This window comes from Hyperolius riggenbachi, chromosome 2 (assembly GCF_040937935.1).
Source record: "Hyperolius riggenbachi isolate aHypRig1 chromosome 2, aHypRig1.pri, whole genome shotgun sequence".
Lineage (NCBI taxonomy): Eukaryota > Metazoa > Chordata > Amphibia > Anura > Hyperoliidae > Hyperolius > Hyperolius riggenbachi.
In genome coordinates, this window is record NC_090647.1 from 196614221 (window position 1) to 196630403 (window position 16183).

Below are 16183 nucleotides of genomic sequence, written 5' to 3' on the forward strand. Positions count from 1 at the left end.
TGTGACACGGACACTCTCGGACAGCACGCAGAGGAACTGAATCCCTGCCCTGTGGGGGAGATGGAGAGAGGCACACTGAAGATGACTGGCCTCACTGGTTTTCCCCCCCCATGGCAGTACAGGCTCATCTGCAGCGGCTCCCTCCTTCCTTTGCTTGTGTATGTGAGGCTGCTGCCACCAGCAGTCCCAGAACCATGTGCTTGCTGGAGGCAGCAGACTCGCATACACAAGTCTGGAAAGAGGAAGCCGCTGTATATGAGCCTGCACTGCCGCTGTTGTGTCTGATTACGCTGCCTGAGGATTTGCGCTGCCCCGCATGCGCAGTAGGAGACTGTGCGGCCACATTTCCTATAGAATGATGCTGCTGGAGGTAAAATACTAAATATCTCCGCTCCCACACCTCTTACACTCCCCAAATTTTCAGGGTAGAGAGGGGACCCCCCGAACTACCTCTATACCAAATTGCAGCCCCCGAGACCCACTGGTTCCCGAGATAGATTTCTCTAATCTATCTCCTGAACCAGCGGGTCTCGGGGGCTGCAATTTGGCATAGAGGTCGTCCGGGGGGTCCCCTCCCTCCCCTCAAAATTTGGGGAGTGTAAGAGGTGTGGGAGCGGAGATATTTCGTATTTTATCTCCAGAAGCATCATTAACTTCACACTGAGCATGCGTGCTACTCAGTGTGGAAGGGAGCTTCCGGGCAGCGCAATCAGACATTACACCGCTATATGAAATCTACCGCTCCCCTCATACCTATTCACCCTTGTCACAAGTGACAGGGGTCTGGGGCCTGCTGGTCACCATCTTGTTTTTGCAAATTATCTCTACGATCCCGCTGAATGCAAAGCGCCTATCACGTTTAAAGAGTAACTGTCAGGCTGCAGAAGCTAATTTAAACCTCTATTCTCCTGTGTTAAACAGTTTAGAAGGAAGCCCAAAAGCCCTTAGTGAAGATAAAAATCTCAGTTACCTTTGATGTGTGCTTATCTGCAAACTGTTAGACCTAAGCAGGACGCAAGCCGCATACTATACTGCAAAGCATTCTGGGGCCCTCCCCTCGGCTGCTAATGAGACGTTACAGCAGCTTGTGTAATCAGTCCAGCACGTAGCACTGATAAATCTCGGGCAGAGTACACTGCAGGAGTCAGCTATTGTTCCTAGCCACATGGCTCATTAATATTCACTGCACACTGTGTTATTTAGTACCAGCTTTTCTGTGATCAGGAAGCAGGCAGGACATGACGACACATTTGACAGAAAAACATGGAGCCTGCCATGAGCTGTCAGGAGCATCTATCTCTGCATATACTATATACAAATTCTGTGAAATCCAAACGTGGACAGTGAAATGCATATGTAATGTAAGTACAGCCAATCTTTAGCTACTGATATATGTGTTTATTTTCTCTGAGACCTTATACCTAACAGCTCCTCTTTAAAGAGACACTGAAGCCTCCATAAAACTCAGTTTTTATTGCAGATTAATGTTTAGCATGAATGCCCTTCCTAAAACGCACCATCCCCGCGGCCAATCTCGCAGTTAAAACCCCCGAACTCCCGGGGCAAAAATCCACAACTTTCCTGGTCGTGGATTTTGCTGCCTGGGGAGGCAGAGCTTTAGGCTGTAGCTCTGCCTCCATGCGCGTCAATCCCTGCCCCTCTCAGTAAAAGAAGACAGAGGTGGCGATCAGTGCAGTTTGATGGGAGTAGAGGCAGCTCTACAGCCCAAAGCCCTGCCTCTACTAGGAAGTGCTGCCCAAATCCTCCCCCCCCCCCCCCCCCCCACTGGGATTTCGGGGTTTTAATTGCGAGATCAGCAGCGGGAATGCGTCGTTTTAGGAAGGGCATTCATGCTAAACAATAAGCTGCTATAAAAAGTTTTTGGGAGGCTTTAGTTTCTCTTGAAATATATGAGGGAGGGAAAGAAGGGGCACTTTAGGTGGCCTGTAAGCCACCTTTCTGGCGTCTGTAGGCACGGCACTGCAATGATAAATGACAAATGCAGCCCTGGCTGCACTCAAATTGACCAGCTGCATAGATGTGCAGAGCCCAAATACGGGCAGATTACACCACTTGCATTCAAAACAGATGCAGCAAAGGACGTTGGCTTCAAAAACAGCATGTGCACAGATTGTTCAATGCTAGACTCTTCCACCTCGTTTACTAATTTTTCGTTTTTAAAAAGAGAAACTTTAACCCAGGGTCGAACTTCATCCCAATCAGTAGCTAATATCCCCTTTCCTACAATAAATCTTACTTTTTTCTCAAATAGATCATCAGGGACATCTGTATGGCTGATATTGTTGTGGAGCCCCTCCCACAGTGTGATGTCCTGGTCATTGCACAGTGCTCAATATGCAGGTATTTGCATGCAATAATCACGCAACAGGTTGCACAGGAAGCATAGATCTCCCTGGTTAATGCAAGTACAGTACTTAGTGTGCTCCTCTGTCCACATTTCTGTGCAGCCTGGATGATGCTGTAGGGGTGCAGCCATGCACAAGCGAGTCACAGATGACAGGTAATCCCCTCAGTAATCAGGCAGCAGCTTACACAGGAAGCATACTGTAGGTTTCACCGGCTGATGCTTTTAAGGTAATCGGTGCAGGCCCAGACTAGTGTGCAGATAGCAAGCAGGCTACAAGTGGCTGCCAAGCCCGTTCATGGCTCATGGGTCTCAGACTGACAAACGACACATGTGCCTGCCCAATTTCCACGATAGACTGATCAGGGCTGTGGAGTCGGAGTTGGAATCGAGTAGTTGGAGCAATTTTGGGTACCCGGAGTCTGAGTCAGTGATTTCATAAACTGAGGAGTCTGAGTCGGGTTAATTTGTGTACAAAATCCAAAGACCTGGTTTTGGTATTGATAATGGTGCTTGGTTGGGACCTGGACTTTTAGTTTACTATATCAGTGTTTACTATATCAAGACTATACTGAACTCTGTAAAACTGTAAAACTCTGATATATGAAACCTCTGGCTATAGTAAACTCAGTCCCCAGGTCCTGACCATGCACCTATATGAACATACAATGTATGATGAATTCTGATACAGTAAATTACTTGGCCAGGTGCCTTGGCGGTTTACCATAAAGGGATTCTACTGTATTCTAATTATTTATAACTGTAAGATATGAAATATTAACAAGTTTTGTTTTCTTTATGCAGGTATGAAAAGGTGCCGGTAATTTTGGTGGGTAACAAGGTTGATCTAGAAAGTGAACGGGAAGTGTCATCTAATGAGGGCCGTGCCTTGGCAGAAGACTGGGGATGCCCTTTTATGGAGACGTCCGCTAAGAGTAAAACCATGGTGGATGAGCTTTTTGCAGAGATTGTCCGGCAGATGAACTATGCAGCCCAGCCTGATAAAGATGACCCTTGTTGTTCTTCGTGCAATATACAATAGCGCTTTTACGTAACTTAGGTAAACATGACTATTTTAGCACCAATGGTTTAAAAAAAACTTGTTTTTTTTTTTCCTGTGATTTTTCCCAAAGAGAAGCATTGAGTGAAACCTTTACAGAATAATTTGTCACTCAAAATGATCTTGATCTGTAAAGTTACAGTTGCTACATTTATCTAAAATGTAACTTGTGGCATTGTCTTTGTGAACGTCCTCTTTGGCCACCTTATTCATGATAAAGGTTTCTTTAATTCAGTGGAAGGATATGGAAACCACAACCTCACTAACCAGACTGATAACTCAACAGTGTTTTTGAAGTATTCTTATCTTCTTGAAATAGACCATGTTGGGAAAGCATATGAACAACTTCCTGTTTGTGCATCAGCGGAAAATTGTAACCACTCTTAAATACCCCATTGATCAAGAAATATACAATGTATATCAGAAGGCAACTGCATACCTACGATGAAGACCTGGGAATGCGCTCAGTCTTGTTTTGGAAAATGAAGCCATGTTGCATCTGGACGAGGGAGCAAGCTTTCAATTCCTGTATGTGTCCTAGCAACCTCTGGACCACTCTAACGTTTAAGTAATGTTATTATTGGCTTATTTTACTTTTAGCATAACAATTTGACTCAAAATGTTCAATCTGAGTATTTTTCTTTTTTAATGATGCTGACGGGCTATTGTGAAGTGAATGTTGCTGTGACAAGTAATGGCATTTCATTTGGATTGAACTTGAGTATATTTATTTGCATGGGCAACTGCGCATAAAATGCATTCGACCTGCTTAATCCAGTCCGAATACAAAAATTTCAAGGGATTTCTAGTGTGGGGTCAATAAACCCGATATCCATAGTGTCATGGAAAGAACGGCTACACTTGGCTAATAGTTGGCATCTTTGAATTTTTATTAGGAATAGTGTCCATTTCTTTTGTGGGAGTGAGAAACGGTGTGAATGTACAGTAACTATATATGCTGTTTTCCAGTTCTTGTATTTTGAGCTGAGGTTCTTTGTATTTGCTCCACAGCGTTCGATATGTACACTGAATTATCCCAGAAAAGAAAGTGCTTTTTTTATGTGACTGTGAATAGAACGTTCTACTACTTGTACACAGAACAAGCACTAAATTTGCTCCTATATGCCAGGACAAGGACGTAGGTGTTTAACCAATTCTAGAGCCTTTTAGATTTTCAATTCCATTATTTAACGTACACCGGTTTGTTTTGCTCCCTCCTGGGTCTGCTTTGCCTCAGTGGATCTGCAGCCACTTACAGGATTACATCTCCAGTAATTCATTACATCTTTGTGCTTTATTTTAAGCCATACGGTAAAACGAACAAAATGTACACTGTTGTCAGGCTAGGTACTTTTTGTTTCATGTTAAAAACATTACAGTAAAATCTTGCACATGTGCTGGACATTCCCTTTTAAACATCACTCATTCTAAAGCACTGATTGGTGGTTGATATAAATTCCACTTTTCTTGAAGATGTTTTAAATGTCAGCAAGAGACAGCTTTTGTTACATGAAAAGTGATTTTTTTTGTAATCCATAAGTCTACCCATGGAATGCAGGATGAGCATGACACTCCAAACACAGTTCCACATTTCTTACTCTCTTCTGCCTGGAATAGTTGTGTTATCTGACCTAAAATGCTGCCATAATGTCTAACTAAGGATTCATATGAAAAACACTCATAACATACATTGGCAAATGCAGCCCAATGATGACTATTGCTGGCCGTGTGTAGTTGTCTGTGCACCTATAAGTAATGTGATATGACCAATTGGCCATAATGACAAAAAAAAAAAACATTGGATGTTTTTACCACTCAATTTGATATCTTGGGCTGTGATTCTGGCTTTGGAGCCAAGCTGCAAGAACTTCTTATCTTCTTATGAGCATTTAAAGTGGATCTGCATTGTCCGTTCAGTTTACGCTTATTCAAAATAGACCTGATCAATGATGCTGTATGCCTGTATTTTTGATAATAGCCCTACTTCATTAAAAAACCAACACTGCAGCCACTGGCTTTTGGTTGGGACCTATTTCTGTGTGACTCTATACTGGTAATCCCCTATACTGCTCAATTTCCCCACCCCACCACCACCAGTCTGTCCATCTTTGACGCCTGTAGGATCTTTTAAAAAAACTGCACCCCTTTTGTAAGCCTGGCTGGAGGGCAATGAGATTCTTATACTTGGCATGCATATGGGGAGTGCTGGGAGGCAGTTTCAGTACTGCAGTGCTTGTAATAAGAAGTATGACTCCAATACCCAATACATCAGAAATGTTTGTAAGTGGAGGGATGTTTCTTCTACAGGTGGAAAAAGGCGATAGACTGCGGCAGGGAATATTAGATGGCCAGAGTACTGATTTAGCCTGCTGCTATGCTGGTCAATTTGAATGAGTCTGTATTCATTAATGTAAACACTACATGACTGATCAAAGCACTGTTTGAAGCAGGTTTGTTTAAATTGAATAGCTAATGCATTTACACTTTAAATTATTTGAAAATGTGGACATCGTTGCTGCCCACCTTGTAAAGGCTTCTTTCAGATGGACAGCAAACCAATGCGTTATCACACTCACCAATGCAACTGGATAGGAGCATTTGTAACCACATTTGGTTAAAGGATACCCGAAGTGACATTTCAGTCAGGACTGAGTCAGCCACTTACATACCTGATATTTAACTCTTTCAGACAGACAGGAAGTGACTACAGTGTGACCCTCACTGATAAGAAATTCCAACTATAAAACACTTTCCTAGCAGAAAATGGCTTCTGAGAGCAAGAGGGGAATTTCTTATCAGCGATGGTCAGACTGTAGTCACTTCCTGTCCGAGTCAGGACTGAGTCAGCCACTTACATATCTGATATTAAACTCTTTCAGGCAGAGAAAGAAAAAAAGGGAACACAGCATAGTTTTGTGTGCTAGGCACTATACATACACATGTCTATCTCATCATGTCACACGTCACTTCAGGTATTCTTTAAGCGGTTAACACACTGGTTACTTGTCCGGTCAAAAAGAAAACAAAAACATTAACGTGTGGCTACCGCCCACTCAGATTTGCACACGAGACCATCACCAGATCTGGGCGCTTGTAGCCAGCTGCAAGTGCCCATCAAATAGAAGTGGTTGACGAGCAGTTAAGTGTACTGCTGTCAGCCACACGTGTGAAAGAGCCCAAAGGATGGTAGACTCCTGCATATAATGTCAAACTCTGGCTTTAATGCTTTCTAGATCATTTAGTATAAGCAGTTGTACAGATCCAAGTGCTCTGCCTTCTCTGATCTGCATACTTGTTCCACCAGAGACACTCAAAAGCATTACAGCCAGAAGATCAACTTTACAACAAGGCAGCTACATTGTCAGAACGACCTTTGTGATGGCAGCCTCCACATTTCTCTTGTAGTTTACTTGCTATCTGTGTAATTGAAGACGTGACGGTGATGAAAATCATTTCAGCAACAGATGTTACTGGCTTTTGCAGTACACGTTTTTGACAGCTGGCAATAAATAAACTAAATTTAACTTGAATTTTCTTGGTTTCAGTTTACATAATTCACATACCTTTTTGTTTTGCCAAATCCAGAAAGATGTAAAATCTTGAAAAGCCATGGTAACATGTTAAATGTGTATAATTTTCTGATTATATTTATTAAAAGTGCTGCTTGCACTTAGCAGCATACATGGAAGACCACTTTCAGACTATGCGGGAGTGTTGTGTGTATGTGCCTGTATATATTTGTATAACACCAACATCTTCAATAGTGCTGTATGGCTTAGATAACAGATGATAGTGAAGACCACAGATACATGAAAAGTTCAACATGCTGCACAATCAGAACATCCAGCAACATAAGTACACAATATATTCATAGTTCATGTGTAATTTAAAAGATCAGCTATATCAGTACATATTTTATTTGATAAAGTGGAGCACTAGCAGAAGAACCCTGCCCTTGCAAGCTAGAGGTTTGTGGGGATAAATACACTAGGTGAGGAGACTAAAGGAGTAGTGGGTGAGGCTGCGAGTCTCAACATCTGGTTATAACCGTTTTATATTGTCTGAAGAGGTGGATATAAAGATTTCCATGTTTTGAGCATGACTGACAGGTTTTAGGAGAGAGTTCCAAAGTAGAGCTGACACTTGTGAGAAATTCTGCATGTGAGAAGAGGTGACCAAGCTAGAAGAAAGGAGGGTTTCATGGGGGGAGCAATAGTTTCAGGTAGAATTGTAATGGAGTGTAGAGAGGAAATGTACAAAAAGGACAGCTTATAGTGAACCAGAGACGAAGCACCCTCATGTATTTTACCATATATATCAGTGGAAACATTAGAGAAAACACCTACCCTGCTCTGTTACATTCTTCACTGTTCAGCCTGCTTCTAATCAGCCCTGATAAAATCCCCGACTGAGCATTCAGTCTGGCTTTGCTAAGGAATCTTTATAGCTGAGTCTCTTTTCTTATGTCTTTTCAAGCCCAAGCCTGCCCCCTTTTGACTCCGCTATAATGACTCCGCTATAATGATTACTGAGCAAAGCGAGGCTGAATGCTCAGTCAGGGATTTTTTCAGGGCTGATTAGAAGCAGGCTAAGGAGTGCAGAATGTAACAGAGAGTAGGGTAGGTGTTTTCTCTAATGTTCCCACTAATATATATAGTAAAATACATGAGGGTGCTTCGTCTCTGGTTCACTTTATAGAGAGCTTTATATAAGGTTAGGATTTTGAACTGGATGATCCAGTAGTCGAGATGGAAAATGATCAGAGCATGCACAAGCATTTTAGTAACCTCTCGTGTGAGGAAGAGATGGGGTATAGAGATATAAACCCTCTTTCAGTTCTTTGGCAATCTTTTACACTATAATTATTTAACAGAGATTAAGTCAAATACGGAAGTGTAACAAATTAAGTATACCCTTACCACTTCTACAGGAATCAAAAGGGTAAGTAGCAGTGCGGTTTTGCTAATGAAATATGCTGCTTTAATTTATTAGCAGCAAGTGTGAATACCCCTATAAGTAGAGGTTTTGGCAGTTTGCTAGTCTGGAATAGATATGTGTTATCACAATGCCAAAGAGTAAAGACATTAGCAGTGATCTTTCAAGACCTTCATTATATAGTGAAGAAAATATATATGTTCACAAGGGAAAATATTCAAGATGGTTGCCAGTTGTCATGTCCCAAGAAAATCACCTCAAAGTTAGAAAAATTGCAAAAGAAAAAAAAAACTAAATAGTGTGAATAAACTTCATGTTGGCTTGAAAATGCCAAACCATTGTCAAGAAACCACTCACTATGTTTAAAGGACAACTGAAGTAGAGGGGTTGGAGGCTGCAACATGTTTTCTTTAAAAAATACCAGTTGCCTGGCTATCCCGCTGATCTTCTGCCTCTAATTCTTTTAGACATAGAACAAACATATGCAGATCATGCAATTTCTGACAATATTGTCAGAACTGACAAGATAAGCTTCATGTGTGTTTCAGGTGTGTGATTCAGATATTACTGTTTCCTAATAGATTTGCAAGGCTGCCAGGCAATTGGTATTGTGCACTTGAAACAGAAAACGTCAATGAAATACCAAATGGTTGAAAATTTACTCCTTGGGTCAGAAAATGGTTAGGACTAAGATTAAAGTAGACACGAAACAAAAATATGATCCTTCACCTTACAGTAAGTGATTTTGGGATCAAATGGTCCTTAAGAACCCAGTTAAATTTTTTTATTTTTTTTTTGGGGGGGGGGGGGGGGGTCCCTAATCCCCCTGCCTCACCAGAGTGTCAATCCTCTCTCAACCCCAACTGGATAAGTATGAATTAACTTATAGGTAAGTGAGTGTGAATGCCAGCCTCCCATTCCCACCCGTTAAAACACATTGTTTATTAAATAAACCGGTTCTGTACAGATATTTATCTTTCCTCTTCTTACTGAACAAAAGGTAAGGATGGTTTAAAAACAAACTAATAAAAATGTCAAGAATAGGCAAACTATTTTTAATTATTTTAATTACTGCTATAGCACCGCAGCCCAAATTACCTGCTTTGGGGCCCTGGAGAAGAGGGGGCCCAGATGTCTCAGTGCTCATGGACCATACACAGCATGCATTGCATGAGAATGTCAATTGCTCAGTCAATCCATATTCATAGGGTAGTGTCATGTAGTATTGCTCGAGTGCCTAGATCAGGCATGGGCAAACTTGGCCCTCCAGCTGTTAAAGTGGACCCAAATTAAAAATACAAGATTTCAGAAATAAAATCTATTTTCTAAATTATAATAATAAATAGCAGCCTTTTTTCAGCTGCATGATGACAAATATAAAATATTTTACATTTATTGGAGGAACCCCTCCCTTCCTTTCAAATTGCCGGGATTTTTCCGGCAAACTGGTGGAGTAGATGGTGTCTGGCAATGGAGGAATTGCTAATGGCTGCCCCCAGTATAACCCTAGCTATAAAAAGAGAAGGGTGAAAAGCATGCACTGAAATGATCATAGGTTTGAAGGAGTGTTTATTTGTCTTTGTATGTGTCAGAGTGGTGCAACTAAATATTTTTAATTAAAAAAAATGTTTGGTTTGGGTCCGCTTTAAGGAACTACAAATCCCACAATGCATTTGCCTTTGAGTCATGACTGTGGCTGTCGGACTCCTGCAATGCATTGTGGGACTTGTAGTTCCTCAACAGCTGGAGGGCCTCATGAAAATTTTGCTATGGGCCGCATTATATCTAGCTGTGCCACTGCAAATTACTGTAAAACCACTGTAATTTGGGTGCCAGCAACAGCCAGACCCCAAAATACACAGCCGAAGGATACAATTACCAAACTACCACATGGCTGGAACATACTGTATGTACTCAGTTGATGAAACCAAGCCCTTTTTAGTCAGATCTTGCACTTTTGTGCAGCTGATAAAAAATGCATCTTATTGGGCATGATTCACAAAGAGTTTTCACCTGTTTTCACCTTATCAGCTTCCAAAGAGCAAAAATATAATATAATTAAGGTAAGAAAAGTAATATTGAAATTAAGTCAATCAGGAACAGCTTACTTAGAGGGCTGGTGCACACCAAAACCCGCTAGCAGATCCGCAAAACGCTAGCAGATTTTTAAACGCTTTTTCTTTATTTTTATGAGGCGTTTTGCTAGCGTTTTGCGGATTGCTGCTGCGGTTTTCAGTATAGTAGATTTCATATATTGTTACAGTAAAGCTGTTACTGAACAGCTTCTGTAACAAAAACGCCTGCAAAACCGCTCTGAACAGGCGTTTTTCAGAGCGGTTTGCGTTTTTCCTATACTTAACATTGGGGCAGAAACGCATCCGAAATCCAAAAAATGCCTCACCCAGGCATTTTTCGTTTCTGCAAAACGCCTGCTGCTCTGGTGTGCACCACCCCATTGAGATACATTGACCAAGCGGATCCGCAGCCGCAAGCGGATCTGAAAACGCGGAAAAAGCCGCTCGGTGTGCACCAGCCCTGAGTGATTATTTTGCTTGAAAATGTGCTGAAAGGTTATTTTTATCAGTTAGGTGTTCAATAAATCATTTCTGAGAAGTTTTGTGACTAGAGCCCATTTATCCTCACTACTCGCCAAGGGACATGTCCTGTGTAGCCAAGACTGGATAGCAATGCATGATAAAGGGACTTGCTTTCTTTTTTTATAAGCCACAATGAGAAAAATGTCTTCTCTTGAATGAGAATTGTTTCCATCTATCAATTTTTACTTCATACAAAATTAGCTGTCTAGGCTGCTTGTCATGATATAACTTGACTATGATATCCATATATAGTAGACTCAACCAGAAATCATGGCAAGCAATCCTTAGGCTACAGTAGAGCTAGCAATGCATAGGCATTGGGTATTGTTGGCAGGCACAGCACGAGTTCTGTAAGCCTTTCTGAGCTACTTATCACTATCTGAGTGACCTGGGATAATCTTCAATTGGCTTAGCTCGGCTAAGGAGGTCTACCTTTCTCTGGGACAGTGCACACCAAAAACTGCTAGCGGATCTGCAAACGCTAGCATTTTTTGAAGAGGTTTTTCAGAGCGATTCTAGGTATGTTGAGAGAGATTTTCTAAACACGTCTAGCGTTTTTTGTAGCGTTTTTGTGTAGCTGTTTTTATATTTTGTTACAGTACAGCTGTAACTGAACAGCTACTGTGACAAAAACGCTTGAAAAATCACACTTTTCTACGTAGCGTGGATCGGGGGCGTTGGCCCTAGGGCTGCGCAGTCGCACTCGCGGCCAGGCAGAGTGCGCAGCCGTGGCCAGAGGAAGCGGTCAATTTGGAGAGGCAGGAGAGCCCGACCCGGGCCGTGGGGTCGGTAGCCGGCCCGGGGGGCTAATAAGCGGGGGGACCCGGCGGATCAGCGTGGACGGCGTCCTCCGTGCCTTAAATGACGATGCAGGTAATTAACTTTTTTGCTCCGTTGGCCTCATAAGTCCTTTAAGTCATAAAAAAATCAATTTAACATGGATTAAAATGTATATAAATCATACACACATTCACTAATATATAATAATTGCACAATCTGGAACAACCTGAATGTGACATTTACTGAGACAGTTACTTCTGGTAATTACATATTGGTATTTGCATGCACCTACTACTAGTGATATACAACGGGATGCTGCCAAATTTTCTTTTTATATCTACAAATAGCTGGTTATGGATAACTAATAATGGTCATAATCATGACATGGTAGAAATGCTCATCAAGATCATGTGATATTTTTGGTAAGTATCACCATACTAATGATATCAGAACACAACTTACTTGCAAGTTGCTTGAGTAGTTGACATGACACTGCAGTGAGCTGTGAGAGCTACTATTTGCCAGCCAATCGCTAACTATACTTTAACTTTTTTGGAAAGGCCATGAATGCCCAGTCATTGGGCCGGTGCTGCCCAATGGGGTGGCTGTACATAAAAGAGGGGTAGCTGAATACTGAAGAGGAGCCTGGGAATGGAGGGGGGGGGGGGGGGGGATTGCTGCTCAAGGGAGCTGTACATGAAGGAGAGGGGCTGCTGTACATGGATGTTACATATGGAAAAGGAGGGCAGCTGCTGCAAGGAAGGAAGCGACAAGTATAAATCTGGGGATTGGTGTAGGTGTATTTATTAGTGAATCAAAACTCAAAACAACTTTTTTCAGATACGATGGACAGCCTGCAATTTTTACAGCAAATAATTTCTGGACAGCAGGGCACATTATTAGTGAAAAAAAAGATTGCATGTTAAGAACAAAATATAAATACTAAGGTTGAAATGCTAAAAGGTTTCTGAAATCAAACATTCCAGAGAAATTTTTCCATGCCATATAGAGCATCTGTGCAGTTTTTTTTGTACACTCTGACAGGAGAACAGGATCAAAGGAAGCTGCTGACATTGACATTTGTATACATAAGGCCTGAAGGCTCATCTGCACGTCATACTTTAATTATAAAAATGTGCTGGGTGCAGGAAATGCAGCCAAATAGCCCCTAGTAGCAGTAAAATGTAAAGCAACTATTAATTAATTAATAGCAATTTCCCTTTTTTCTTAATTTGAATTTAGCAAATACATTATTGTTTTATTATTTATTTTGTTACAGTTTAAGGAACAATGGTCTGGATCACCACTAAGCATTTTTATGAATAACATTTAATATAAGAGTACCGTATATTATTACTCTATTATTAAATAGTAAGTAATACACTTACAATACACTTACAAAAATACAAAATAGTTATATAATCCAATACTCAGTCTTTACTCTGAATGAAGAGCATTGCCCATTAAAATATTACATGTCTGTCATATTTCAGAGAAACAGATTTTGGTTCACAGAGTTAGACCTGAGTGGGTCCTTATTAGGATGAAGTGGAACCCATCGGTATTATTGCATAGAAAGTTATTTGTGTGATAGCAGCAGAATAAAATGCTATACCTTATTGTCAAAAATGGTGAGAAGTGCAGATGTTTAACCACTTGGCCTCCCGGGGACAGTATATCTACGCCCCTTTAAACTTCATTTCTGCACCTGGGGAGTATATATATGTATCCCTGCCACTCATATGTATCTCCCGCACTTGTTCAAGTTGCCGCCTGTTCGTCCGGAGATCAATGAATGGGAATGTTGTTCCCATTCATTGATCTAAGTCCCCGTAGCAATTATCGGCGGCTTCTATGAGAAGCCACGTGATCACTATGAATCCCATTCATCCTTCACTTCCTGTAAGCGTAATAGTATGTTTACAGGGCGCATTAAAAAAAAATTACTGAGGACAGCTTGTGGCCATATAGTAAAATTTAATCAACAAACATTTTTATTTCATTAAAAGTCTTTTTTTTACATTTGAATTAAACCCCTTCCCTTCCACACTCTCCCCAAGGTACCAAAACATTTTTTGTTTAATAAAAAAAAAAATACATAGTTACCTTAGGGAGTGAACTTTTTTAATATGTATGTCAAGAGGGTATATTACTGTTATTTTTTAAATTATGGGCTTGTAAATAGTGATAGACGCAAAACTGGAAAAATTAACCTTTATTTCCTAATAAAATATTGGCTCCAGACATTGTGATAGGGACATAATTTAAACGGTGTAATAACTGGTACAAATGAGCAAATAAATTACATGGATGTTAATTATGGTAGCATGCATTATTTAAAAACTATAATGGCCGAAAAATGAAAAATAATAATTTTTTTCCAATTTTTTTCCCCCAATTTTTCCAAAAACATTTAGAATAAAATAATTCTTGGCATAATGTACCACCCAAAGAAAGCCTAATTGGTGGCAAAAAAAAACAAGATATAGTTCATTTCATTGTAATAAGTAGTGATAAAGTTATTGACGAATTAATGGAAGGAGCGCTGAAAGGTGAAAATTGCTCAGGAGCTCAAGGGGTAAAGACCCCTCGGATGTGAAGTGGTTAATATTTGACAGTTCCTTGTCTGTCAACAGGGCCCTGACAGAAAAAGCCTCCCCCAGCCTCCATGTGAGTAGTCTTTTCTTCATTACAGTAACTGACCGATTGCCACCTGTGTGGAGACATGTAAATATGGCTATGTATCCCAGTTTCCATTTGCAGCCCAAGATCTTTTGTTCCCAAGTGGAGTACATGTAATGCACTCTATTTAGCATAGCCCAGATCCCTCTGGGGTTAGAGTTTCGGAGGGAGTGATCAGCAGGGTCAGATTTGTACTTTCCAGCCCCCTAGGCCCACTGTCACCGAACTACGCATGCTGGCATAGATGTAGTGTCAGCTCAGGTGTCCTGAGCCACAATTTAGCAATTAGGGGATTGATTTAAGACGAGGGACAGATTTTTAAATAAGTCATGAAAGAGACTGTTGCTGCCATAAACATCCATGGCTAGGGGAAAAAAGCCAGCTATAAATTTAAGAGTGTAGGGTTAGATAAGAACAAATGCAGGGCTCAGGTCATTAAAGTGTAACTGTAAGGGTCCTTTTACACTTAATCAGTTGCTCTCCGTTAAAACAGAAAGAAAACTGATTTTCAAAGTAAGTCCCCTGTTTTCCTATGGCACCTTTCACACTTAACGCGTTTTAACTGAAATCTTCTTCCCAATGCACTGCTATGGAAAAAACGCGTACCAACGCGTACTAACGCACACCAACTGATTAAGTGTAAAAGGGGCCTAAGGGTCCTTTTACACTTAATCAGTTGCTCTCCGTTAAAACAGAAAGAAAACTGATTTTCAAAGTAAGTCCCCTGTTTTCCTATGGCACCTTTCACACTTAACGCGTTTTAACTGAAATCTTCTTCCCAATGCACTGCTATTTAAAAACCGCGTACTAACGCATACCAACTGATTAAATGTAAAAGGGGCCTTAGGCAGAAAATCCAAAATCAATTTTCTGTTTCCGTCTGTTAAATAACTAACAAGGGTGATAAAGAGGCAATCCAAAACAACTTCATAGTCAATCTTACTTAATTTTTGTAAAAGAACAGTCCCCATATCCCCTAAGCCCTAAGTTCATACATCAGCCGCACATAGGAACTTGATGTGCTAGGTTTTTTTTTCCTTTTTACTTTCCTCCCCTTCATTAGTAATTGCAGCCTGATTGGCTGTTTCCTCCATGCCTCCCGTTTTCCACTCCCACACCTCTGATGGGCCACCCGTCCCCTAAGAGATCCTGTCCTTCTTCACTATGCCGGTGTTGTGTCTGATCGTGACACAACACCGGCTGGATCCTGCAGGCTGTTAGGGCGCAGGGAGGGGGGCCAGCACCTGTACTCTGTCCCTATCCCCCCTCTTGTAGTGTGCCACTGTCCGCTAAACCCCACCCCATGTCATTCCTCCTCCCCACAGCATTACAGAGCGTAGTGGGGCGGAATAATTGCAGCACACACAGACTCGCCTCCTCCTGGTTCCAGCTGTTGGAGTTCCCATCTATACTTTCTGCACTACCGTACCCCCGCTGATGCCAATGAGAGGGCTTCATTCCCCAGCCAATCCAGGGGACAGCCGAGTGTCTGCCATACAGAGCTGCAGGAGATCGCAGCGCTGTACAAATGTAAACAAATGGGATTTATTTCCCCTTTCAGCGGAAAACAGGCTGATCACGAAGCGGAGTTACGTGAACCGGCAGGGAGCGATCGCGCATGCGTGCGCGCGTTCCCTGCTAATCTGCAGCTCCAGGACTTGACGCCAATCGGCGTTAGGCGTTCCTGGGGCTGCCGCCGCGGTCACGGTCATTAGGTAGTTAAACAGCTTCATAACTTTTTGGGGGGGAGGGGGTGGGGTGGAA

At 41.6% G+C, this 16183-nt stretch overlaps 1 protein-coding gene across 2 annotated transcripts in view; it reads left to right on the plus strand.

Moving 5' to 3' along the window:
- Nucleotides 1-6955, plus strand: part of RAP2A (RAP2A, member of RAS oncogene family) — a 28491-nt gene extending 21536 nt beyond the window's left edge. The window contains exons 2-3 of one of the 2 annotated variants that reach the window (XM_068267950.1): nt 3170-3425; nt 6730-6955. In XM_068267950.1, the coding sequence (XP_068124051.1) occupies nt 3170-3407 (238 nt within the window). In that variant the 3' untranslated portion in view covers nt 3408-3425; nt 6730-6955. Of the gene's footprint in view, nt 1-3169 lie in introns of both variants that reach the window. The other variant, XM_068267949.1, reaches the window with a different exon arrangement.
- Nucleotides 6956-16183: the final 9228 nt, after the last annotated feature.